The 24,943-nt window shown below is 32.8% G+C and overlaps 4 protein-coding genes and 1 long non-coding RNA gene across 9 annotated transcripts; 2 read left to right on the forward strand and 3 right to left on the reverse strand.

Annotated features, from left to right (window-relative positions):
• The first annotated feature begins 785 nt into the window (after positions 1–785).
• Positions 786–5,436, forward strand: LOC108834090 (uncharacterized). 2 transcript variants are annotated; one of them, XM_056990501.1, is made up of 6 exons: positions 786–1,101; positions 3,631–3,855; positions 4,029–4,696; positions 4,776–4,829; positions 4,928–4,970; positions 5,064–5,436. In XM_056990501.1, exons 2-6 carry the CDS (start codon positions 3,784–3,786, stop codon positions 5,169–5,171), a joined length of 945 nt encoding a protein of 314 aa, XP_056846481.1. In that variant the 5' UTR covers positions 786–1,101; positions 3,631–3,783; the 3' UTR covers positions 5,172–5,436. The 2 variants fall into 2 exon arrangements, with proteins under 2 accessions (XP_056846481.1, XP_018462953.1); XM_018607451.2 differs by having other exon boundaries at positions 791–1,101; positions 4,053–4,696.
• Positions 5,437–6,895: 1,459 nt separating this feature from the next.
• LOC130497695 (uncharacterized) lies at positions 6,896–7,338 on the forward strand. The gene is made up of 2 exons (XR_008936703.1): positions 6,896–7,078; positions 7,149–7,338. It is a non-coding gene; the product is annotated as an uncharacterized LOC130497695 (long non-coding RNA).
• Positions 7,339–8,940: 1,602 nt separating this feature from the next.
• On the reverse strand, positions 8,941–11,982 carry LOC108814516 (uncharacterized membrane protein At3g27390). 2 transcript variants are annotated; one of them, XM_056991195.1, is made up of 9 exons: positions 11,606–11,982; positions 11,345–11,432; positions 11,137–11,245; positions 10,856–11,051; positions 10,260–10,789; positions 10,052–10,175; positions 9,762–9,957; positions 9,428–9,677; positions 8,941–9,344 (listed from the first exon to the last, which is right to left on the reverse strand). In XM_056991195.1, exons 3-9 carry the CDS (start codon positions 11,211–11,213, stop codon positions 9,086–9,088), a joined length of 1,632 nt encoding a protein of 543 aa, XP_056847175.1. In that variant the 5' UTR covers positions 11,214–11,245; positions 11,345–11,432; positions 11,606–11,982; the 3' UTR covers positions 8,941–9,085. The 2 variants fall into 2 exon arrangements, with proteins under 2 accessions (XP_056847175.1, XP_018442608.2); XM_018587106.2 differs by lacking the exon at positions 11,345–11,432.
• An 8,933-nt stretch (positions 11,983–20,915) lies between these two features.
• LOC108816477 (uncharacterized) lies at positions 20,916–22,519 on the reverse strand. Of its 3 annotated transcripts, none has more exons than XR_008936697.1 (3): positions 21,949–22,408; positions 21,529–21,657; positions 20,916–21,389 (listed from the first exon to the last, which is right to left on the reverse strand). XR_008936697.1 is itself a non-coding variant. In XM_018589055.2 (3 exons), exons 1-3 carry the CDS (start codon positions 22,106–22,108, stop codon positions 21,103–21,105), a joined length of 360 nt encoding a protein of 119 aa, XP_018444557.1. In that variant the 5' UTR covers positions 22,109–22,390; the 3' UTR covers positions 20,916–21,102. The 3 variants fall into 3 exon arrangements, 1 of the variants encoding a protein (XP_018444557.1); XM_018589055.2 differs by lacking the exon at positions 21,529–21,657 and having other exon boundaries at positions 20,916–21,206; positions 21,294–21,389; positions 21,949–22,390; XR_001943863.2 differs by having other exon boundaries at positions 21,529–22,519.
• A 1,155-nt stretch (positions 22,520–23,674) lies between these two features.
• LOC108815945 (germin-like protein subfamily 1 member 13) lies at positions 23,675–24,635 on the reverse strand. Its single transcript, XM_018588487.2, has 2 exons — positions 24,450–24,635; positions 23,675–24,349 (listed from the first exon to the last, which is right to left on the reverse strand). Exons 1-2 carry the CDS (start codon positions 24,562–24,564, stop codon positions 23,805–23,807), a joined length of 660 nt encoding a protein of 219 aa, XP_018443989.1. The 5' UTR covers positions 24,565–24,635; the 3' UTR covers positions 23,675–23,804.
• Between the last annotated feature and the right edge of the window lie 308 nt (positions 24,636–24,943).

Genomic DNA, 24,943 nt, shown 5'->3' on the forward strand with positions numbered 1-24,943 from the left:
AAGTCAATTGCAAAACTAACATATGCATTGACTAGACGACTTCCAGGTAAGTCATCTACAGCTAGACGATTTAACTTTAAGTCCTCTGACGAACAAATCTTGGAAAATTTTCGATTTCATACCTTAAATTATTGGAGATAACTTCCTTAGCACACAAAAGTCTTCTCCAAGCACCCAGAAGCTCAAACGAAAGAGACCCACCAAGAATCGTAAGCTTCAATGCCTCATTAAACCATAAAAAATTTAGAATCAAAATCTTGGGTTTTTTGGATGAATATGGAGAAAAAGTGAAAGAGATATTGTTTGTAGTTGATAAGAATGGAGAAAGAAGGAATGAGATAACGATTTAGGTGCATTAAGAGCTTCAAATTGGTTGTTCATGGTGGTTGGTGTATTGATGGCAATGATAATCTTGTAAATACTTGAAGAAGATTAGGTTTAGAGAGTAAAATGTCATTCTCGCAAAGAAAAAAATCTAATGGCATTTTCGTTAATAATATAAACTTGTGGGGTGAATAGGGCAAAAGAAAAATCCAAAAAAAAACATAGGTTAGTTTTTTGGATGTTTTTAGTCAACAACAAAAACATCATTTCTACTGATCTTACAAAACTGTGCAAGGGGGAAAAGGACAGAGTGTACTCACTTCACACTTTCTACACTTTCATATTGGAATCTAGATAGCTTCGAGCACATGTTCTCAACCATTATTAACCATTCATTGTTCATGTATGTATCTTGTTTTTTTTTTTTGAAACACAAATGCATTAAAAGGCCTTAGCCAGAGTTTGGTGGTACATTGATAGCTAGTTCAACATACAAGATCTGTTTAGCTAATCCATCAGCCACAACATTCCTCTCACGGGAAATCCATACAAAAGAGATAATCTCAAAAGAGTTTGCCAAAGAGAGAATATCAGAAACAACACCATAAAATTCAGAGTTTTGAAGCTCCAAATTTAAAATCTTCACCAGAGTCGCCGAGTCCGACGCACACCGGATACGAGAGATGCCAAGCTCCTGACATTTCAGAAGAGCTTCCCGAATTGCTAGACCCTCAGCCATCAAAGGGGACCTGACGTGCGAGGCTGGCATAGCAAAATGTATGTATCTTGTTAAAATTCATGAATTATGATTCAAACTATCATAAATGAAGTTTTACTATATGAGGCATCAAAATTATATACTTAGCCTCCATATTTCATCAATAGAATCTGCATTGAACAAATGTTAGTTTCATTCTGAAAAGCTGACTCATAGATTTTGAGATGTAACTATAAAGTATAAACTAAGTTATGAATAAATAAAAGGAGCAGCAACGTTTTAGATTTAGGAAGTTATGAAGATGATGTCTGGGGGGATGCATGATGACCTTTTTATAGGTGGAAATCACTGTCTCTAATAGAGATAGAAGCACTAATGAGTAATCATGCTTGGTGTGTGGCGAAAGAGTTATAGATCAATGAATCCTGTAACGTTTGAGAGGAGATGTATCCCAGACGAAACACCCACAAATTTCTGAAGATTCGTTTCACGCACTTCCGGAAACTCCATTGTCGGTTGATGTAAGAGATCGAAGAAGATGATGAAGAACCATAGATATCGAAAGCCAGGAGTTGTGAAGAAGATGTCCTCTTCTAATCAGGATGGGTAATTGTCTTTTACAAAACTCAATAACGAAGAACAAGCTCAAATTTGCAGAGGAGAAAACCGACATAGAAACAAAATAAAAGAAACAAAAAAAACTCGGTAAAAAATAGACATATGTCAGCATTTTTTCTCTATTTAGTGATGTGACATCACCAGGAGAAATGAACATTATATATAAAGATATATATATATATATATATATATATTTTTTTTTTTGGTTTTTAATGATTTAGTTAATTTTTTAGTGATTTAAGTAAAATTATATATTTTGAACTGAAAAGTGGACTGAACCAATGAACCAATCAGATCATGATTTTGAACGTTGAGTATGATGCATACTCTTTCAAAAATAATAAGATTTCAAATAAAAACTATAAGAAAACTGAGATTTTCCCTTATTGTTTGTGGTTTATAGTTTCTAATCCAAAATTATCTGTCTGTTTATTTATTAACTAGGTGTTTTTCTGCACCATGTGCGGTAAAAAAATTTTAAAATATTTTTTAACAGATAAATATAAATTATATTTAATTTTTTATTAATATTATAAATTTTCTTTTTCTTATCAATATTTAATATAAATTTGATTTAACTGAACATTAAAATTAAGATAAAAACAATTTTATTTATTTTGAATTATTTAAGAATGTCCATGTATATATTTAAAATTATAATCTTAGGTAGATTTTTCTATCTATTTAGTTTAATCATAAATTCAAATTAAATCGTAATTTTTTTAATTTAAATGATATTTCGAAATTTGAAATGCCATAATTGAATATATTTATTTTAATGATGATTTATGAGTTATTACCAAATTTTTTAAAAGTCCAAAATATAAATCGACAATAAATGTAATATATGAATTATTACCATATTTTCAAAAGTTTATCAAAAATATAAATTAACATTAAATATAATTGTCTATGTCATATTAATCTATAAGACATGTCATCAATTTTAATAGTCATGTCATATTATTTTTGTGAAAATGATTGTAGAGAAGACATGTGGCAAAATCACTTCTCAAATATAATCTAGGGGATGTAAAATTTCATAATTGTCAAAAATTAAAATTAAAAAATATTTATAAAATATGTAGATATATATAAGAAACCAATGATTTTACGATTTAATTTGATTTTATGATTTAATTTTTATAATTTTCTGAAAATATGTATATATTTTTGAAATATTTTTAATTTAAATGATATTTCGAAATTTGAAATGCCATAATTGAATATATTTATTTTAATGATGACTTATGAGTTATTACCATATTTTAAAATGTCCAAAAATATAAATCGAAAATAAATGTAATATATAAGTTATTACCATATTTTATAAAGTTTACCAAAAATATAAATTAACATTAAATATAATTGTCCATGTCATATTAATCTATAAGACATGTTATCAATTTTAGTAGCCATGTCATATTATTTTTGTGAGAATGATTGTAGAGAAGACACGTGACAAAATCACTTCTCAAATATAGTCTCGGGGGATAGATGCCAAAAGAAAAAGAAAAATGGTTGCTTTCTCTGATGGTTGTGATGTAAATTTATTCTAACAGCATTGCTTGTAAAGTAAAGTTGTTTTCTTTGGTACCACATTAGAATAAAAACATTACATATACATCAGATTCAACTCAACCTCTCTCCCACCCTAAATTAAATGTAATATAACTGTATAAAAAACAAATGTTTTGTAAAATAACTAAAACAGATTTAAAACGCGTTACTATTATCTAGAAATTTTAAAATGTACTAAGAATTCAGTTGAAAGGTAACAGATTTTTCGTTCCCAAACATAACATTATAATATTTTTTCACCAGAAATTTTCGTTTGTTTCGATTCTGAACCACTTCATGTCAACAACCGTAGCAAAAAAAAAACAATCTACTAATTTGTTAAACTTCTTAGGTTCATAATTTAACCTCTTTCATTTTTTTTTAATTATTGATTTTTTGGTGGGACCCAGATTTCAACAAAACTGTTTCAGAACGTCTTCTAAAACATGTGTTTGGTCTGAGAAAAACATTGTTTTCGAACGTTCGAATTCTATTAGCCGTTTGGGTTACACAAAGAAAAAAAATAACAATTCAGAGAGAAGATATTGTTTTGAGGATTGGCAATGGGTGAATCTGCAGTTTTGTTTCATTCACATTCGTTCGCAGCTCCTCTTTCTCGTCATGAATCTCATCAGGTTTGTTTCTCTCCTCTCTGTGATTGATTTTCTTTCGTGATCTTGAATTAAAGTTACTATCTTGATTTTCTGTCTGATCTTAATGTATTTGTATGAATCTTCACTGAAAGTTTCTGAATTTGGGTTTCCGGTTTAGCCAATGATTTGATTGAAAACATTTTTTGGCTTATCAGAAAGTTTACAAATTTGGGTTGCAGGATAATACTATGCATGCGCTTAGCCAATCAGTCTCCTTTGGTAGGTTCATGACAGAGAATCTTGAATGGGGAAAATGGTCAAGCTTCTCGCACAAGAAGTATGTCGATGAAGCTGAGAAATATTCTCAACCTGGATCTGTTGCTCAGAAGAAAGCTTTCTTTGACGCTCATTACAAGAAAATAGCTGAGGCAAAGAAAGCAAAAGCTGCTTCAGATGACTCAAAACAAGAACAACAACAACCAGAAAGTGTTGCGGCGTTGCTAAACACTTTGGAGACATTGACTAAAGATGAGGTTAAAGAAGAAGAAGAAGAGATTGGTGAAACAGAGTTAGTCCTGGGTGGTGAAGAGGTGGTTTTGAGTACTGAGAAAGATGAAGTAGAACCCGAAAGAACGAGTGTTGTTGTGGTCTTGGAACAAGAAGACACTGTGGTTGATAACTCTGTGATTGCAGATGATTTACAGGCTGTTCTTGAAGTGCTTGATGAGAATCACACAGAGGATGTAGAGTTGTTGAAGAAGATCTCTTCTGTTGAAGAAAAAGAAAAAGAGAGAAAATCTGTTACCAAGAACTCACCGGTGTCTATGGATCCATCAGAAGCTCCAGAGAAAGCAATGGAGCTTGTTGTCTCACAGAAAATAAGGTAAATAAAAGCAGCTTTTGATTGTTTTCTCTAGAATTATTTTTTTGCATCTGATTTGTTCTGTGTAATTTTTTTGCAGTGAAAAAACAATAACTCATAGTTCCATGAAGAAGAACAAATTCAGTTTCTTGAAGTAAGCGGGTTTTGTTTTCTACTCTCGAGTCAATTTGCATTTGAGTTATGTTCTTGTCTTAATTGTATACTGTTTTCTTTTTTCTTTTTGTGATGTAGGCTTTTGATGGGAAACACTAAAACTCAAGATCAGAACCCAAAGGTAAGATTTCAATTTCAACAGATCATGAGAAGAAGACATTTCTCATTTCTATTAGTAATGTGAAGACTGACACTAGCTGTGTTTCTTCTACAGAGAAAGTCCGTTAAGAAACCGAACAAAATGTTTCTATGTCTTTGCTTCAACCCTGAGATGGTGGGGGAAACAGAAGGGCCAAACAAAACACAGAGGAAGAATCTATGAGAATAAAAGATAGATTCTTCTCTGTTGCCTTCAAAGCTCTTAGAAAGATCTGTCCTCAGATTCCAGTATGGTAGAAAAATAGAATCTTTGAGTGCACAGTGGCAAAAAAAAAAAAACTGGGATACCAGAAAAAAGTTTGCTTTATTTTCTTGTATTGTATATCTAATGAACATTTTGTTGTATGTTTGTTTTACATACTCATATTGATATATTTGTTTGTGTTGTTGTTCATTAAGATGTGAGTGCAGGAGCCTCTGTTCTGATTTTGGAATGGGATGAGTTTGTTTAGTATAATTGATTGTTTAGTGTTGAAATCATATTTAAACATACACTAATTATTCTGAAGTTGTTGAGACTTCTGTTCTGATTTGGATTGGGAATCATTTGTTAGATTATCTGCAATGTATTACTTCAAATTTTACTCCAAAATTGTGTAACTCCAAAATAGAGTGATGTTTTACTTCAATGTATTACTTTATTTTACTCCAAAATAGTTAATAATTATTAATAATATCTCATATTTATAAAAGTTTTACCAATTAATCCGAACTATTTTATATTTGCAAAAATGCCTTAAATGTAATTTATTTAAATTAAACATTTATTATTAAAAGGTACAAGAAATCATAAAAATAGAATAAAACATAATATATAAGTTGGTTCAATAATGAGCATTACAATATTTTTTCACAAATGATCAACTAATGCATTTCCTAATGAAAAATGAGTTTATTTATCTTTGATATTCCTTAATTAAGTAAGAAAATTTTGAAATCGGACATTTTCATCTTCTGCAGTTTCGATCTATGGAGGTTGAGCTTTTCCTGCAACTTCAATTGGTGCATCGAGTTCACGCTCATCCTCAATTATCATGTTGTGTAAAATTATACATGTAGTCATGATGTCATGTAACACATTTTTTTTTTAAACGAACATATGTCCTTTCACAATAGTGAAGCGCGAATGCAAATTATTAAATAATGAAATATATCTTGTTTTTCATGTTATTGTATCATTTAAAAATATTATTTAAGTAAAAAATAAGAACATTAAAGATTTAAAGAACCATTTCATAAATAAAAAAGTTCAACTCCAAAATGGAGTAATGTGTAAGATTACTCCATAAATGGAGTAACCCTAGCCATTACTTCATTTTGGAATTAAAAATGGAGTGGAGTTAGAGATAATTTTACTCTAAAATGATGTTTGGAGTAGAAAATGGAGCAGGGTTGGAGATGTCCATAACACTTAAGCATCTCCAATCTTTCCATATTGTTATCTCTATAATAGCATTTAGAGACAAAATCACTTCAACTCGCCTTTATTTCTACTTCTAAAATAGAGATTGCTATTTTCTTCTCTATTTATAGAGGAAAAAATAGCATTTCTCTATATTTTGCTCTATATTTGAAGATTTCTATTTTAGATAAATACATTGGAGCAAAACAAATCTCTATTATAGAATTCATCTATTTTAGAGGTAAAAATAGAAAAATATATTGGAAATGGTCTAAATAAAGGTTTCAGCTTTACATATATTATCACTATCTATATATAACGACATGTTTTCTGTTCTGGTGCTAGCCACGTCATAAAGTTGTTTAATTATAGCACGACAAGTGTTCTCTGTATGAAAATACACCATTTTATTTAAATGAATATGCAACTGATATGGGTTTTGTTATGTGTATTGGGTCTAAAGATATCTAGCATGTCTAAAAAAGTTTTTACGCTACTTCTCATCTCCGTTCTTTGTTTGGTCGCGTTATCTAATCTTCTTCTTCATCGACTAGATTCAATCAGTGTCATCAAAGTTCTTTTCAAATCCATCTTCCCCACTCCTTCCATCATTCTTCATTCAATGTTTCCATCTTACTTTCAGTCGGTGAATGTACAAATATATATAGGTCAGTTTTGATTCTTAAAATCTCATTATTTTATTTTTCACAATCATATTAACTCTAAAACTTTTTGCAGAGCTGAACGGAAAACTCTTCTCTCTATGAGATATCACCTATGAGAGGAAGCAAAGCATCTCTTTGAGCCTACCTGTGTGTAGAATTATAAGATTCATCTTTATTTTCTTTTTCTTTTTTCACTAACAAAAACCAAAACTTAGAAAATGTGATGTTTATATAAAGGCAAAGCAAACTCATCTGTTCTGATATTAGTAAGTTTGCAAAAGCATTACCAGAACTATTCGAGAATCAAAGTTTCTTGCAGACTTATTAGTTAAACAAATGATAACTAGTGAGGCGTAGCTTGTTGAGCACCAGACCTGGACAAAAAAAACCGGAATTGAAGAACCAAATCAGAATCAAACCCAAATATCTAAATCGAAACCGAATCAAGGATCTTCAAATATCCGCATGATTCCTAGATTTCTATATCCGAAATAATTTAACAGAACCAGAATCGAACTGAGAACCGAACAGGTATCCGAATATATAAAAATATTAATTATATATATATATATATATATATATATATATATATAACATAACTAAATATATATTTGTGACTAAAAATTTTCTTAAAAGAATCCAAAAATATTTGAAGATAACTACATTATTATAAAATATCTGAATTACCTGAACTATCTAAAAGTATTCGAATATCCAAACTTTTAATCTAAATTATTATATAATTATTTGATATTTTATCTTAAATAACCAATATTTGACCCGAACTATCTGAACTACCCGAACTATCCGAACCCTAATCCGAATTTGGTTCCCCTAATCCGAATTGGAACCAAATGAGAACCGAAATTATCTCGGGTATTTTCAGGTTTCTAGTTTTACTATCCGAACCCAACCGAATCCCAAACTATCCGAACCGAACCGAACCAAAAATAGATCAAGTACTCAGTGGATTTTCTAACCTCTTATCCGAACTACCCGAAACTCGAAATACCTGAACCGAACTGATACCCGAAATTCCCAGCCCTAGTCAGCACCATGTTTATGCGGCAAGCAGTGTGTAAAGATAATCCGACATGCGGTTGCGTCTGATTCGATAAATTCTTCCGCTAACAAAACGATCAGTAAAAGAATTATAAGACGTGCCGTTTCTAAGCAGACGATAAACAATTTGTGCCGTTTTGTCTTCCGTGTTTAATTTCAAGCTTCAACAATAAAAACACGTAAAATTGAACGTAACCTATATTTAAAACCTTTGAAAAAACGCTCATGTTTCTGATCTTCTGTTAGAGAAAAAAGGCGTCAAGAAAAACAAACAGAAGACAAAAAAGTTTCTTGTTGTTCGAAGATCATCTCATGTCCTAAACCTCATCTTTTAACACGATCTTTGAATGGCATCGGTAAGATCTTTTCTCATTTCAAGCGCTTTCACATCCTTTTGTTGTCCATTGATTTTGTGTCTGTTGGAATATATATAATTATATATTAAAAAAAGCAGAACAATCAACAAAGACAACAACAAGATCGACCATTGCCAAAATTTGGAGAATGGGACGTAAACGATCCAGCATCAGCCGAAGGATTCACCGTTATATTCGCTAAAGCTCGAGACGACAAAAAAACAAACGCTAGTGGTCGTGCTCCATCACAACGCCGTGATAACAACAAAGGGCAAGATGACCCCACGGTAACATTCCTTTAACCAAAAATGTCAAAAGTAGGACTACATTACACGAACGAAAATATTATGCCTTTATCCGTTACTTCTAAAAAAATAAGAGGACTAAAGTGAAAACTTGCTATTCTTCTGCAGAAGAAACGGTTCTGCTGTTTCTGAGTAACAAAAATCAAGAAAAGCGGACTACTGGCTCATCCAGAACATTTGTAAAAATGAAACAGTTTCATATTCACTGAATCTGTATAAAAATTAAAAAGCTTATCATTACAGAGCTAAACCAACAACAACATTAGACATTGTTACTTACACTTGGGTTACACAATATCAATGTCTCTTAAGCCACGGTTTGGTGAATCCTGATGATCTGACCCATTGCTGCTACTCGTCTTTTTCTTGAACGATTTCTGGCTGAAAATCCGAGAAACGGTTTTCTTAACCGGTCTTGAGCCGCCGCCACCGCCTTCAAACCGGTTATGTTTCTTGTCTAGATCATTTGATAGTTTCTTGACTAGTTCCACAAAATGTCTTCTGAATGTTGGATATCTTGACACTGATTTGGTCAGTCCTTGAAGCCTTTTAAAACCAAAACACAAATGGTTAAAAAGCAAAAACAAGGTTCAATACGAGTGTGATTGGTTTTATTTAAAGGTTTTTACCTGCGAGCAAAGGAATCAAGTTCAGCTTTTCTTAGTTCCGTCAAAGGAGGAGATTCAGATTCAGTGATGGAGCTTTTAAGTCTCTCTGAATCTCCAAACAGCAATACCAACTTTCCAAGGTACTCCTCTTCTTGTTCAGATAGATTCGCTGCTTCAATCTGGTCTTTAATGATCAGAAACGGATTCAGAAACCAATCAAAGAAGGCATCTTTAGGGCGGTTCCTTGTAGTTATCTCTGTTACACCGTCACCTACTAACACGAAATCACACAACAACATTTATGATCAAGAGAAGAGATACTGTAAAAACAGTTGAACCGTATTTGCAAACGTACCGAGTAACAAACCGGTGGAATTGGATTTGATAGAGCGTAGAAGCTCGTTAAGAAGGGAGTAAGCAGGTAAACCAAAACTGATCACTTGACTGCCTTTGCTAGACTTAGCTTCTTCAATGTCCTTTGAGTTTATGATCCCTTTCGTTACCATAGTCTCTCCGTACTTCCTACATTCCACAAAGAGAGCTTCCAGAAGCTGCAAAAAAAAAAAAAAACATTCAAACTTTAATAAACAAAATAAAAACAGTCAAAGATAAAAAAAAAGAGAGATTTTTTGTAGAGTAACAAACATCAAGTGGCTTCAGGTCAATCATTGGGCCTCTGTTTGATCCTCCTCTTGATGGACTTGTCTTGAAAGAGCTTGGTCTTGAAAGACCACCACCACCTTCCTCTTCCTTTCTTCGAAACTTTGGCCTGTTAATTAAAAAAAAAAGTTTGTAGAGTCAAAAGAGAGATTAAAGATTTGCTAGCAAATGAAAAATTGGAGAGAAACAAAACCTAGGAAAGCAAGAGCCTTCAGGCCTGTCAAGAACATCATTACTATACTCATCGTAGATCGACAAAGAAGCAACAACATAGCAGAGACCAAAGTAAAACGAAGATTCCTGGTATGAGACAACACCAGCGTAGGCACCAAGGAAGACACTAGAGAGCACAGAAGCTAGAACCGCACCGACGACACCTAAAGGCCAGAGCAAGATGACAAGACCTGCGATAGGGACACACATGGTTTCCAAGAAAGGACCTTCACGTCCAATGAGATCATGAAACAAACGGCGCCAGCCTTTGAACAACATGTAAGGGCTTTTAAACAAGGCTATGAGTGAAATCACAGGGAAATCAAGAATAACTCCAAGAACAGCAGCAATCACAGCGCCTGGGATTTGTAGTAACCTTATTTCATAATAGTGATGAGGATGATGATCCGCGCTAAGATCATCCATGAAAGAAAAGTAGGAGTGAAAGCAAACGTCTTTAAAATCGCAGACAACAGTGAGACTGCCTTTAACAGTGCTCCAAGTTCCATCCTAAAACACACATTATCAGTAATACGATTGAAGAAATGATTCACAAAAAAGAGAAAAAGAACTTACGTAAAAGCAATGGAAAAAGGGGTTAGACTTCCCTTCACCAACAGCATCGAAGGTGGCGAAGATTGGGGAAAGAAAGCCATACAAAGCTCCTCCGAGGATACTTCCTAAGATACTAACCACAAGCCAGAGAATGATGCCAAGAGGAAGGCATAATAAGCAGAGAAAGAGCTTCAAGATTGGACCTAATTGTTTAGCACTGAAAAATTAAAGATACACTTGTCAGTATAACTATCTGAGTAGTAAGTAAGAAAAGGCAACAATTGTTGTAAAGAAAGGTGAACCTTGATATGGAATAGAGAGTCCAAATGGCATGTACTGGTAAAAGGCCTAAGATAATTGCAGAGTTTCCAATTGCCATAATTAGGCATATAAGCGGGCAGAAAACGATACCTATGCACAAAAAAAAAATGAAATAAATGAGCATCATTTGTAATAAACAGAACAAAGTTCACAGACTAAGTGTCATCTTCTATTAAAAAAAAAGGGTACTTTTTGGTATTGAAGAACCCTAAACTGGGCAAAACTGATCGATGAATGAAGAAGTTCACACACGAATAAATGACAACCCAAAGGGGTCCTGAAAAAAAGCAAGTAGCCAATCTTGAGGTCGGTCAACATCCACGAATGGACCAGGAAATATATTAACAAAATTGGACTTATAACGCAAACCATAAACGGTAAAAAGAAAAGGCAATAAACCCATCATCAGATAAGGTTCAAATGAGATGAAGTTAAGGTGAAAGTTGATACCTTTAAGAAGACCGAGGAAGAGCAAGGCAGTGAAATAAGGAATGAAGAGTATGAATCGCCACAGAGATGACAATATTCCCGTTGGAGGCTCCATTTTAATTCGTCTTCTTTTTTCTTTTCTCAGTCTAACTTTCGCATTTATAAAAAAAATCGATTTCAAAACCTAGAATCCGAGAGAATCAAATAAACAGAAGGTAAAGCAGAGAGAGTTAGAGATAGAAAGTGAGAGAAACTGTCACAGACAGACACGACAAGAAGTAATCTTTCTATCTCACGAAAATATCTTTTAAAATTTTAAATTACATTTTGAACAACAAGTCACGAAAAGAATCGAAACTGAGAAGAAACCGTCTTTTTTACGACTAAACCCTACGAATACTCTAGACAATCCACGATTGGTAGTTGAATCAAAAGTTTAACTCTTGAATAGTTTACACTAAGCTGAATAAAAGAAAATTGTTATAATCCATTGTCTGGATTGTCCATAACCAAGACCAAGGAAGTTTACATCCGACCCGTTTATTCGACCCGTCACACCTGTCTGTCTACATTCCGTCCGAGTTTTGACTCATTCAAAAGATGAAGACTCATTCAACTAGAGCATTTATGAGTTTTGACCAAATCTTGATATTATAATGTAGTCAATGTGTATTCAATGTGTAGATTCTCTTTTGATGTAAAGCCTTGTATGATTCCACTATATATAAGTGGCAAGAGCTAATGAGAAAAACACAACTTTCACAGCAAACACTTCTCTCATATTAAAACACGTTATCAGCATAAAAGCTCTCTCTACCTGAGCAATCTCTCTCCACCGGAGTTTCCTTTTTCCGGCCAGCTCCTCTGGCGCTCAGCCTTGTTCCGCCGGCCACCTCTCTCTCCCCGCCAGCCACTCCTCTCTCTCTCTCAGTTTTCGGCCAGCTCTCAGCCTCTCACTCAAGGTGGTCCATTGATATTCCTGGTTGTGAAAAAAGTAAACTAATCAAAACCTTAATCAAAATCTAAAAACTAAGAACAAGTTTATAAGAACACTATATGTTCATATCTTGGATCTATATGAATCCTAAAATCTTATAAAATCTGTTGTTCTAAATTATTATCTAAAATATTAATCTCGAATCAAAGTTCTAAAAGTATATTGATTCTAAAATTACTTTGAATCTCTAAAGTCTGTAAAACTTATTAAATCACATAAAGATCTATATGAATTTTGATTATAAAACTTTTGAATCTTATAAATATTATGTGAAATCCTAAATCTCCTTCTTGGTTTGTAAGCCATAAATCGGCTCTCCCTTTATCCTATATGATCCGGCCTTAAATCCGGATTTGTCTAAAGGATTGAAACCAATAATCATAACCTTTGTTCATCCGCATCACCAGCTGTTCCAGCAGGTTGTATAAGCCGGTTATCAATACCTCACCATCAAAACCCTTAAACCAGCCAGATATGTGTCTAGATGGCCATTACACATACCAATCTTTATCCTCTTGCTTGGTTTTTCAACCAGCAAAATCAAAAATCTAAAGATCAAAAACCATCAATCCCTTGCTGTGTCATTTCGGCCAGACCCCCTAAAATTCAGTCAACCAAAATAAAATCGATAATAAATCCAATTGATTGCATATCTTTGACTGTTATTACTTAATTTGTAACTGATAAATTTTTGAAACATTTTAATGCATATTTTGACCATTGATATTTATTTTTGCAACTGATATGATTTTATAAATGCAAATTCGATTTTATAAATGCATATACGATTTTCTTTGACTAGGTATTTAAATATTATAACCTATAGTCCTGATTTAAATTAATATGACATAAGATATAATTAAATTATAGTTTGAAATCATTTGATCTTATTATTGTTTGTCAACATTTATTTAAATTCTAACCGGCCTTGAAATCGGTTCATTATAGTAACCAATTTTGAAAATGATTTTCGTGATAAGCCTTGAAATCATTTCATTATAGTATGTTCATTATTGTCCCATGCACCACGAATTAGAATATGTTCATGAGGGAGAGTGAGGATAAAACCCATGATACATGACCATGCTAAAATCCGTGAAACATGGTCCACAACCTTGAAAATGATGTTGTGATGATTGAATTATATATTGGATCATATTTGCATAACATCTATTATTCTGAATCAACCATATTGAATCAAACATGGATTAGAAAATTTTGATGCTCTCACTTATCATATTGTTTTATTGAAATTGATTATACATTCATATGATAGATTATTCTGATCATGATACATTGAATTAAAAACCCTGAAAATTATAATCATCTCTTGTCTTGTTTATGATGCATTTTTATATATGCTGTTTGACAATGATTGTTTTAATTCATATAAAATCCTCCTGAATATATAATACATATAAAATCTTTCTGAATATAAAATACATATTAAAGTCATGATCAAAATCTCCCTGATTAAGATTCATAAAAGTCAAAACATTGATTGATCATATTATTATGAATCCTATTCTTTATGGATTATTTGATTCAGATGTCAAAAATCAACAATCTTGAGTTTGATGTCCTCAATCTCTTCGGAGATAATTACCTCCAATGGGCACTTGATACCAAGATCCTCTTGAGGTCCAAAAACCTTGGTGATACTATCACTGAAGGCACTGAACCATCAGAAAAGAATAAATATCAGGCAATTGTTATCATTCGCCATCATCTTGCTGAAGGTCTTAAAGATCAATCTCACTATTGAGGATCTTCTGGAACTTTGGACAGAGTTGAAAATCAGATATGATCATCAGAAAACTGAGATCTTGCCAAAGGCCCTCTCTATGATTGGAGGAACCTAAGGATCCAAGACTATAAATTTTGAACATATAGTGTTCTTATAAACTATATGTTCAAAAATCTAAGATCTAAGAACAAGTTTATAAGAACACTATATGTTCAAAATTTATAGTCTTGGATCCTTAGGTTCCTCCAATCATAGAGGGCTTTTGGCAAGATCACAGTTTTCTGATGATCATATCTGGTTTTCAACTCTGTCCAAAGTTCCAGAGGATCCTCAATAGTGAGATATTGATCTTTAAGACCTTCAGCAAGGTGATGACGAATGATAACATTTGTCTGGTATTTATTATTTTCTGATGGTTCAGTGCCTTCAGTGATAGTATCACCAAGATTTTTGGACCTCAAGAGGATCTTGGTATCAAGTGCCCATTGGAAGTAATTATCTCCGGAGAGATTGAGGGCAGCAAACTCAAGATTGTTGATTTTCGACATCTGAATCAAATAATCCATAAGGAATAAGGATTCATAATAATATGATCAATCCATGTTTTGACTTTTATGAATCTTAATCAGGGAGATTTTGATCATGGTTTTAATATGTATTTTATATTCAGAAAGATTTTATATGTATTATATATTGGAGGATTTTATATGAATTAAAACAATCATTGTCAAACAGCATATATAGAAATGCATCATAAACAAGACAAGAGATGATTATAATTTTTAGGGTTTTTAGTTCAATGTATCATGATCAGAATAATCTATCATATGAATGTATAATTGATTTCAATAAAATAATATGATAAGTGAGAGCATCAAAATTTTCTAATCCATGTTTGATTCAATATGGTTGATTCAGAATAATAGATGTTATGCAAATATGATCCAGTATATAATTCAATCATCACAAAATCATTTTCAAGGTTGTGGACCATGTTTCACGGATTTTAGTATGGTCATGTATCATGGGTTTTATCCTCACTTCCCCTCATGAACATACTCTAATTCGTGGTTCATGGGACAATAATGAACATACTATAATGAACTGATTTCAAGGCTTATCACGAAAATCATTTTCAAAGTTGGTTACTATAATGAACCGATTTCAAGGTCGGTTAGGATTTAAATAAATGTTGACAAACAATAATAAGATCAAATGATTTCAAACTATAATTTATTTCATCTTATGTCATATTAATTTAAATCAGGACTACAGGTTATAATATTTAAATATCTAGTCAAAGAAAATCGTATATGCATTTATAAAATCGAATTTGCATTTATAAAAATCATATCAGTTGCAAAAATAGATATTAATGGTCAAAATATGCATTAAAAATGTTTCAAAAATTTATCATACAAAGCAAGCTGTGAAAATTGTGTCTTTCTAATTAGCTCTTGCCACTTACATATAGTGGGATCATACAAGGGTTTACATCAAAGGAGAATCTACACATTGAATACACATTGACTACATTCATTACAATATCAAGACTTGGTCAAAGCTCATAAATGCTCCGGTTGAATGAGTCTTCATCTTGACTAGTCTCGGACGGAATGTAGACAGACCGGTGTGACGGAATGTAGACGGGTCGGATAGACGGGTCGGATGTAAACCTCATTGGTCTTGGTTATGGGCAATCCACACAATGGATTATAACACTTCCCCTTGGATGCCATAACCATATCGGTCTGAACATAAATATTCTCCATCCCAATTACTCTCGGGTCATGAGGCAGACGTGTCTCATATCAAAACATTTGGATGTTCTGTGTATGTTCCTATTGCACCACCACAGAGAACAAAAATGGGACCTCAAAGGAGGATGGGAATATATGTTGGATTTGATTCTCAAACCATTATTAAATATCTTGAGCCTACTACTGGAGATTTATTTAAGGCCAGATATGCTGATTGTCATTTTGATGAATCAGAGTACCCAACATTAGGGGGAGAAAATAACAAGTTGGGCAAAGAAATAATATGGAATCAAACATCCTTATCATGGCAAGATCCTCGGATTCAATCATGTGATTTAGAGGTCCAGAAAATAATTCATATGCAAAAGCTAGCTAATCAATTGCCCGATTCATTTGCTGACCCGAAAAGAGTGACTAAGTCCTATATACCAGCTTGTAATGCACCTATAAGTATTGATGTCCAAGATGGACACAATCAAGTGGCTATAGAGTCTAAAGCACGTCTTAAGCGTGGTAGACCAGGCTCACCTATTGACCAGCCCAATGGTTGTGAGGTCCCTTGGAGTGGACACTGACCCATTTGGTCCTAAGAAGGACGATGAGGATGTCCTGGGTCCTGAAGTGCCTTACCTCAGTGCCATAGGAGCGTTAATGTATTTGGCTAGCCACACTAGACCAGATATATATTTTTTCCGTGAACCTCCTAGCTCGTTTTAATTCATGTCCGACCCAAAGGCACTGGAACGGAATTAAACATATTCTACGTTACTTACAAGGAACTAAGGATTTGGGTCTATTTTATACCAATGAAACCAAAGATGGTTTAGTAGGCTTTGCCGATGCAGGCTACTTATCTGATCCACACCATGCTCGGTCCCAAACCGGCTATGTGTTCACTCATGGTGGTACTGCAATATCATGGCGTTCTATGAAACAAACTATAGCAGCCACATCATCTAATCACTCAGAAATCTTGGCCATGCATGAGGCAAATCGTGAGTGTGTATGGTTGAGGTCCATGACACAACATATCCAATCAGATAGTAGAATGGTCAAGGACAATGTTCCGACCATCATATATGAAGATAATGCAGCTTGCATTGCTCAATTTAAAGATGGGTATATCAAGGGTGACCGAACCAAACATATTCTACCCAAGTTCTTTTTCACCCATGAGTTGCAGAAGGCTAAGGAGGTCAATGTCATTCAGATCCGGTCTAGTGAGAACTCAGCCGACCTCTTCACCAAGTCACTTCCCACCAGCACATTCAGGAAGCTCACGCAGCAGATTGGCATGCGTAGACTCAAGGACCTTCAGTGATGTCCAAATCAGGGGGAGTAATGTGTGTTGTACTCTTTTTCCTTTCTCTGGTTTCCCTTTTTACCACATTGGGTTTTGTGTTTTCCAAGAGAGGTTTTAAGGAGGCAACGTTAGCACATTACAAGCCCGATATGGTTATGGCATCTAAGGGGGAGTGTTATAATCTATTGTGTGGATTGTGTGGATTGTCCATAACCAAGACCAAGAAGGTTTACATCTGACCCGTCTATCCGACCCGTCTACATTCCGTCACACCGGTCCGTCTACGTTCCGTCCGAGACTAGTCAAGATGAAGACTCATTCAACCGGAGCATTTATGAGCTTTGACCAAGTCTTGATATTGTAATGAATGTAGTCAATGTGTATTCAATGTGTAGATTCTCCTTTGATGTAAACCCTTGAATGATCCCACTATATATAAATAGCAAGAACTAATGAGAAATACATAACTTCACAGCAAACACTTCTCTCATATTATAACAAAAATAGTTTAGGTGGATTAAACTTGTTGAAAACATTCAACACTTGAATCGATTAAAGTAGAGACAACACTGAGTATGCATCATTAGTTAATTTGATAAATCAGTCAGTTGTAGTCATTTTCTTTTAAATCCAAATATTTTGAGATTTTACATTGGTAAATTATTATTTTTATTTGAAATTTTATATCAAAATTCACAATTTCTTAAACTCTATAACAGAGACTTTTTCATTTGATTTAAACACCAAACTAGAGCTTGACCGGCACACCCTTACGGATTTTGATTTTGATTTATTAAAAATTAATATTTGTTTTTCATAATTAATATCATATATTTTAGATGTGTCACTATATGTTTTTCAGTGTTCTATATTGTATGACTTTATAATCTTATTGTTTTATTTTTTTTGCTCGACAAAATTAATATATATTGATTTGTTCTATTCATTAAAATTTGTTATTAAACATTATTACATAGTAATATAATTTTGAGTTCGATAAAATAAGTTTATAATTTCAAATAATCAAATAGAGAATCACGTTAAAATTGTTTTTAATTTCGACAGTGCATACAATAAAATTTTAAAATTCATTTAGTTATACTATAAAAATGATATTTAGTTAGAATGATTTATATTTTCATATTTTAGTTTTAAAAAATATACTTTATCATCTATCATTTTATTATATTGTATGATTTTATAAGTAAATACATTATTCTTTTAAGTAGTTTTGTCTTAATATTTTTGTAAATTTTATGCATAGTAGCATCTATAATATTATTTTAGAAAAAATCATCCATATTTGATGTTGATGTTACAGTATTAAGCTTTCTGATTTTTTCTTAAATTTATATTTCAGAATATTCTAATATTTTAAATTTTATAAAATAATTTGTTTTTCGTGTTGTTTTTAAAAACAATTATACTTTATGACCTATTATTTTATCTTTTCAAAATTTTGGAATTTATCATAATGAATTTGGAAGATTTATCTTTGAATAAATATAATTTATAATTTTATGTTTCAGTTGTAGATTTATTTTATGGGTTTTTATTTTGAATAGATAATCATATATGGGAAAATAAAATATAATTATAATATTGTTTAAATAGGAATATTCATATAGAAGATTATTTAAGGAATATAAGAGATACTAAAGGAATATGGAGATTGTGTTAGTAAGTACGATATCACTTCGGTTGATTTAATACCTAAAAAAATAGGAATTGAATTTGGAATGTCCTTGATTGTAGGTATAAGAAAATCAGTTGAACATAGCATTCAAAATTTCGCATTTTTAGCCATAGTTTCTTAAGATTATTAATGTAACTAGTGGTATTCCGGCGCTACGCGCCGGGTTCGTATATTTTATTTTTACCTGAATTTACAATTGTTTCATGGTCTTAGTAAAGAAAATATGTTCGAAAATACAAAAAAAATAAAATATGTTAAAAGAAAATGATATTTCCCCTGATTTATTTGATTTTGGTTAGTGATGGTAGTGTGTTAGTTTTTTTTAAGTTGCTTTAAGTTGAAAGTGGATTAGAATAAATAAAAAGCTGATATTCTTATGAGAGTTAATTTTGTTGGATTTTAAACATAAAGTAAAGTTGAGTTTAATTTAGAGAACATATTTATACAGTCAAGTACTATATAGACAGTATATATACATTTGATATTTTATTTTAGAGACTAAACTGAATTGCATATATTCTTCTCCTTCTATTTTTGGGAAGAAACTAATTTTCACAATGGAAAATATATTTGAAACTTAAAACGAATATCCAAAACTGTATGCTAATGAAACTAACAATTGGAACATAAAAAACCCTTTAATAAATTGTAGTAATGCTGAATCATAGATCAATGCAGATGAAATAGAAAATATGGCTGCATGTGAAAGAGCATAGATAGGTTCCATTCTTGTAATATCTGAAGCATACTGTACATATATCGTTTTCTTCTTCTATATTTGGAGGTCTATTAGTTTCTTCAAGATCGGTGATGATAAGTTCGACCCCAAGTTTTGCAATCGCGTTTTGATTATAGTCCGTTATGGTAAGAGTAACTTTAAGATCATCAGTTATGTTATTGCCTAGTTTCTGAGCAGGAAGAAGTCTTCTATCTCTTGTGTTGTTATTTCATGGCGCCTACTGGTGGCCTCTGTTTGTTTGGTTTTAATTTTATTGTGAATATAAAACGAATAATATAATTGTTTATTTTACATGTATAAAATGTATTTTACATATAAATTTTTAATTTTTGATTCTAATGGAACCATATATTTATATAAGTTTTTTTAGAAAATTATTATTTTATTGTTTTATAGATTTATGTTATATTTGAACCAGTCTAACGTAGTACCAGAAAATTTTATAGTGTATTAATTTATTGAATATTAATTATAGAGGTCGTATTGTATGTTATTGATTAAGTTTGCAAGTCTCACGATTCTTTTTGTGAGTTACCTTTTGGTCGATTGTACAATACATTCATAAGCATAGTAATACAATACTACTGTAATCACACCATTGTTAGATACAACAAAACATTTCATAAAAAAATACAATATCAGCAAATTAAAATATACATTTGAATAACAAACAATCCGCGCGAATATCCAAATGTTTTGACGGATAAAGCATATATGTGAGAACTCTTGAAATTTAAAACCAATTGATTCATATAATGAGGATGGTAGGAGCTTTATAATGTAGTCCTTAGTTGGAGATTAGAGACGTGAGAATTGACTAAGGGATTTTATGAGAACATGTTAGGAGACCTCAGACTTGTACGTCAAGTAAATCCATTTCTGACTCCTGCTAAGCCTATCTCTAAAGATTGTTACTAATGCAAGCTATGGAATACTTTTTTTTTCTGTAAACGTTTTAGTGTTTGTATGGATGAATGACCAAGTAAATGCATGTTATGATGGAGCTTAAACTGAAACTTGTTAGCATAACTTAGTCTTTAGGAAAACTCAATACATAAGGAAGAAATAATCCTCCACAAAAAATATAAAGTAATGAGAAGGGTTTTTGCTATTTCTTAGCAATGTAAAGAACAAAACTATAGTCGTACAAAGAACCTCGATGATCTGTCAACGCAAGAGCAACACATAAATACTCAAGATATTAACAGAGTTGTGAACATACTATTTGCATAATCTCTGGAAAGTTATGAACTAACTATTTTCTACCTATCACCAGTTAATACAAACTGGTTAAGATCAGCGATTGTGAGGGGTTCAATCTTTTGAGCGTGGACCACCTTTGATGAAGACCCTTCCTGGTCTGTCCCACCACCTGGCAGTCTGCTAGGAAATAAGAGTGATAAAGGCAGGTAACGGTTGAAACAAAGAAAATGAATAAATATATGGAAAAAATATTAAATAACTTGCCTCTCAAACGCATCCTCTCAAACGCATCCTTTCCTACAGCAGTCTCACAGTCAAAGAACACACGGGTGGCAGATGGGCCATTGAGATAAAGCTTACCTGCCAAAACTTTTGGAGTTATGTAAAAGAATGTCTACCGGCTCTCAACATACTATTTGGACACTATGTTTGATTGCTATAACAGATCATTGAGGACACTATCCTCAAATGCAAAAAAGGAGCTTGTATGCTCTCTTACCCGAAACTATTTTAGGATTGATGCCAGTGACAAGAACAATCTTGGGCTCCTTTTTGTGATATACATGTTTGTTTCTTGTTCACTTTCAATAAGTCTAGGTTGCCATACTTGGAATTACTTATTTCATGTCTCCAACACGACCAAAGAAATTTTATTTGGTGACAAAATAGATAAACGGGGAAACAGGAGGAAAATTTAATGATGATTATTTTAGTATGAAAAAATAATTTAAAATGGAACAACAACATATGGAAAAAATTTAAAACGAAACCACATCAACATATGCAAAGAATAAAATTTCCGGAAACAAATCAGGAGAGACAAAGATACACTGTTTGAAGGAGATTGAGACGGGTTTTATGCAAATAAGAAGAGATCCAAACGGGAGTATAATAATATTTGTGGATAGATGATACTTACATGTTTCATCAATCAATAAAATCTTCATGCTCATCAGTTGCTCCCCTCTGTTGATGTTTTCGGCTTCCCAAAGCCTCAAGAGTCGGACCTCTGCAGTGTTTAAGCATATCCCGGCTCTCAAATCAGCAAGAAAATTGTATGAATTCGCCATCGGAATCATCTGCTTGAAAATCCTTCTTTTCAAATATGGTTTGAGTTCGAATTCACATTGTAGAAAGTCCTATATTTATAGCTGGAGTTCCAGGCCGTTTCAGAGCAGACGAAGAGGCAGAGCAAAATTTTAATGAAGGAGGGGTGGATTACTCAATGGAAAACTCGAAGTAAATTACGGATTAAAGAAGGTTTGAGACGTTACGGTAAGCAAAAGGAATAGTTAGTCGCAGGACGGCGAAGACTCAGCCGGAAGAGGTAGACGTACGAACAACCCTAAAACAATGATATGATTTTTGTTCTGGGCTTAAGTTTTTAAAAAATATCAGCCCAAATCAATAAATCAGAAGAGCCCAAAGCGAGAAAACCCACAATAAAAGGGACGCGTGCGAGGGTAAATTACCGCAAAAATATACGCGTAAAAAACACACACCACTTACGTCTCGACACGTGTCGCAAAAAGCCTCCACCCTCTTGGGCGACGTGGATGCTGGAAAAGGCAGATATGCCTACTTTATTGTTATAGATATAGATATTCGAGATTAATGGCAAAACTATATTTCACTATGTAGTTTATTCTGAAAATATTAAACATAAAACAGTCTTCATATTAAACATTTGTAATCTATACAAACCAAAACCAACACGACATTTGATTTTATGTATACATATGAAAATTATATACACGATCAAGAGTTTCATGGTAGTATCTAATCTACTGTGTTAGTACCTAAACTATATAAGACTTTTTCACATTCAACGTACTGCATGTTTAACTGGATTACAATGATTTAATTCAATTTGTGATGAATTAGGGTTAGTTTTATGATAAGTTATAGTTTAGGTTTACATACGTTTTGTCTTTGGTAAAATAATTTAATTGACCAAATATATTAATTAATGTGGTTTATTAAAGTTGTTAAAAGATGGCTCAGTCGTAATGTATGGTTTGGTTGTAAGAACAAAAATATATGAACCAAGATTCTAATAAAAGTATGTGAATTATATTATTTTTATTAATCAAATATTATTATATTAAATATTACTATAGTAAATATTATTTCTCATAATCGATAATGTTTGTGTAATATAAGGTAGATTGTATATAATCTAAAAGTTGAATTCGATACTTAATCTACTAAAATTAAATTAAATCTCTAATTACAAATTTATGGTTTAGAGAGAGAGAGAGAGAGAGAGAGAGAGAGAGAGAGAGAGAGAGAGAGAGAGAGAGAGAGAGAGAGAGAGAGAGAGAGAGAGAGAGAGAGAGAGAGAGAGAGAGAGAGAGAGAGAGAGAGAGAGAGAGAGAGAGAGAGAGAGAGAGAGAGAGAGACTGCTTCTACACTCTTTTTTTGTTCACTCATAACAATTATTATATATGGAACGGATGAATTATATGTGTGAACGTCCATCTAATTTTATCTTTAGAAACACACTGCTACTTTAGATTTTATATATTTTATTACTTGATAACCCTTCTCAACACTTGATCTTTATAACAATTCTTAAAGACTTATTTAAATATGCAAGTAACTTTTATTACCCTGACATTTTTCAAAATGTAAGACTAAATCAATTACGGAGAAGTAAACATAATATTAAATATCAAATTAGGTGGATACACCTTTTTATTTTACGCGTAGACTTTAGTTCGTATTATATGTTTATTTGAGTGGTACAAAGACATACACTCTTAATGACTCAAATCAGTTCTTAAACTTTGCCTCAAGGTCTTTGACAACATTGACATCCAACTGGAACGCCATAGCCAGAACCTCCGGGTTAATAGGTGGCTTCGACCCAAACACAGTATCTGCGATCGTGATGACACCAGCGTTCTGACTACTCAGTCCCGCAAAGGCTACCGCGGGAGTTTTCCCAACATTCACCTGAAAATGTATCATTCCTATGGGGAATACAAAAACATCACCGGGCTGCAATACTTTGGCGAAAAGACGATTGTTATCTTGATTGGAAGAAACAAAACCAACATATAATGTTCCCTTCAAAAGGACAAGGATCTCAGTGGCGCGAGGGTGCGTGTGAGGTGGGTTTTGGCCATATGGTGCATAGTCTATGCGAACCAAGGATATTCCCATAGTGTTTAGCCCTGGAATCTGATCGACATTGACTGTTGTCACGTTGGATTTGACATCATTATCAGTGTTTCCGGCCTTATCGAGTCCTGAGTAGAAGAAATCTTCTGCCTTTGCTTGCTTTGGATCCTTACAGAACTTACCATTCACAAAAACTGCACGTAGATTTCATTTCAAAGAATATGTTATCATATAATGTAATCAGCTTAAGGAGAAAAAAAAGATCGAGTTAACGAAACCAGGTTTTTTACGCACCTCCAGTTTTGGGGTCATCAACTGCGACACAGAAGTCTTGGAGTGGGCTTGGATCATAAGCTTTGGCAAAGGAAATGACCAAAGCTAATACGGTAATCAGGATTGAAACCCTCATTTTCAAACAAGAGGTTTTTTGCTAATGTGTTTTCAAGTGTGTTTATATGTTTGTTGTTTGGAAATTGTGAAGCATTTTAGCTCAGTATTTATAAGGTACGAGCGTATGCCATATTTGACGTGTTCCAAAGTCATTCTATACATTTGTAGTTCGGATGTTTCAATGTGGCAGTTCAAAAATGTTTAACAAGTCAATTAATAACCTAATCTATCTTTATTTAAAATATTATTTGCATGACTACAGACACAGCACCGCGATCCTGTAAGTTACCAATTTGTATCACCTTCTAGGTTCTAGTGTGGAAGAATATATGGTGTAAATTCTTCGCGAATAAAATATACTAGACTTTGAAGTGCCACATTTCTTATCTTTGTTTATA

The sequence above is a fragment of the Raphanus sativus genome, chromosome 7, assembly GCF_000801105.2.
Source record: "Raphanus sativus cultivar WK10039 chromosome 7, ASM80110v3, whole genome shotgun sequence".
Taxonomy (NCBI): Eukaryota; Viridiplantae; Streptophyta; class Magnoliopsida; order Brassicales; family Brassicaceae; genus Raphanus; species Raphanus sativus.

Coding starts and splice junctions, on each gene's coding strand:
- LOC108834090 (XM_056990501.1), top strand. CDS start 3,784: ATGGGTGAATCTGCAGTTTTGTTTCATTCACATTCGTTCGCAGCTCCT. Junction 4,830..4,927: donor AACAAATTCAGTTTCTTGAA/GTAAGCGGGTTT, acceptor TTTGTGATGTAG/GCTTTTGATGGGAAACACTA. Junction 4,971..5,063: donor CTCAAGATCAGAACCCAAAG/GTAAGATTTCAA, acceptor TTTCTTCTACAG/AGAAAGTCCGTTAAGAAACC.
- LOC108814516 (XM_018587106.2), bottom strand. CDS start 11,699: ATGGAGCCTCCAACGGGAATATTGTCATCTCTGTGGCGATTCATACTC. Junction 11,052..11,136: donor ACTCTCTATTCCATATCAAG/GTTCACCTTTCT, acceptor TTAATTTTTCAG/TGCTAAACAATTAGGTCCAA. Junction 9,958..10,051: donor TTGACCTGAAGCCACTTGAT/GTTTGTTACTCT, acceptor TTTTTTTTGCAG/CTTCTGGAAGCTCTCTTTGT.
- LOC108816477 (XM_018589055.2), bottom strand. CDS start 22,108: ATGATTCCGATGGCGAATTCATACAATTTTCTTGCTGATTTGAGAGCC. Junction 21,390..21,948: donor TTTATTGATTGATGAAACAT/GTAAGTATCATC, acceptor AAGTTTTGGCAG/GTAAGCTTTATCTCAATGGC. Junction 21,207..21,293: donor TGAGAGGATGCGTTTGAGAG/GCAAGTTATTTA, acceptor ATTTCCTAGCAG/ACTGCCAGGTGGTGGGACAG.
- LOC108815945 (XM_018588487.2), bottom strand. CDS start 24,564: ATGAGGGTTTCAATCCTGATTACCGTATTAGCTTTGGTCATTTCCTTT. Junction 24,350..24,449: donor TGATGACCCCAAAACTGGAG/GTGCGTAAAAAA, acceptor ATCTACGTGCAG/TTTTTGTGAATGGTAAGTTC.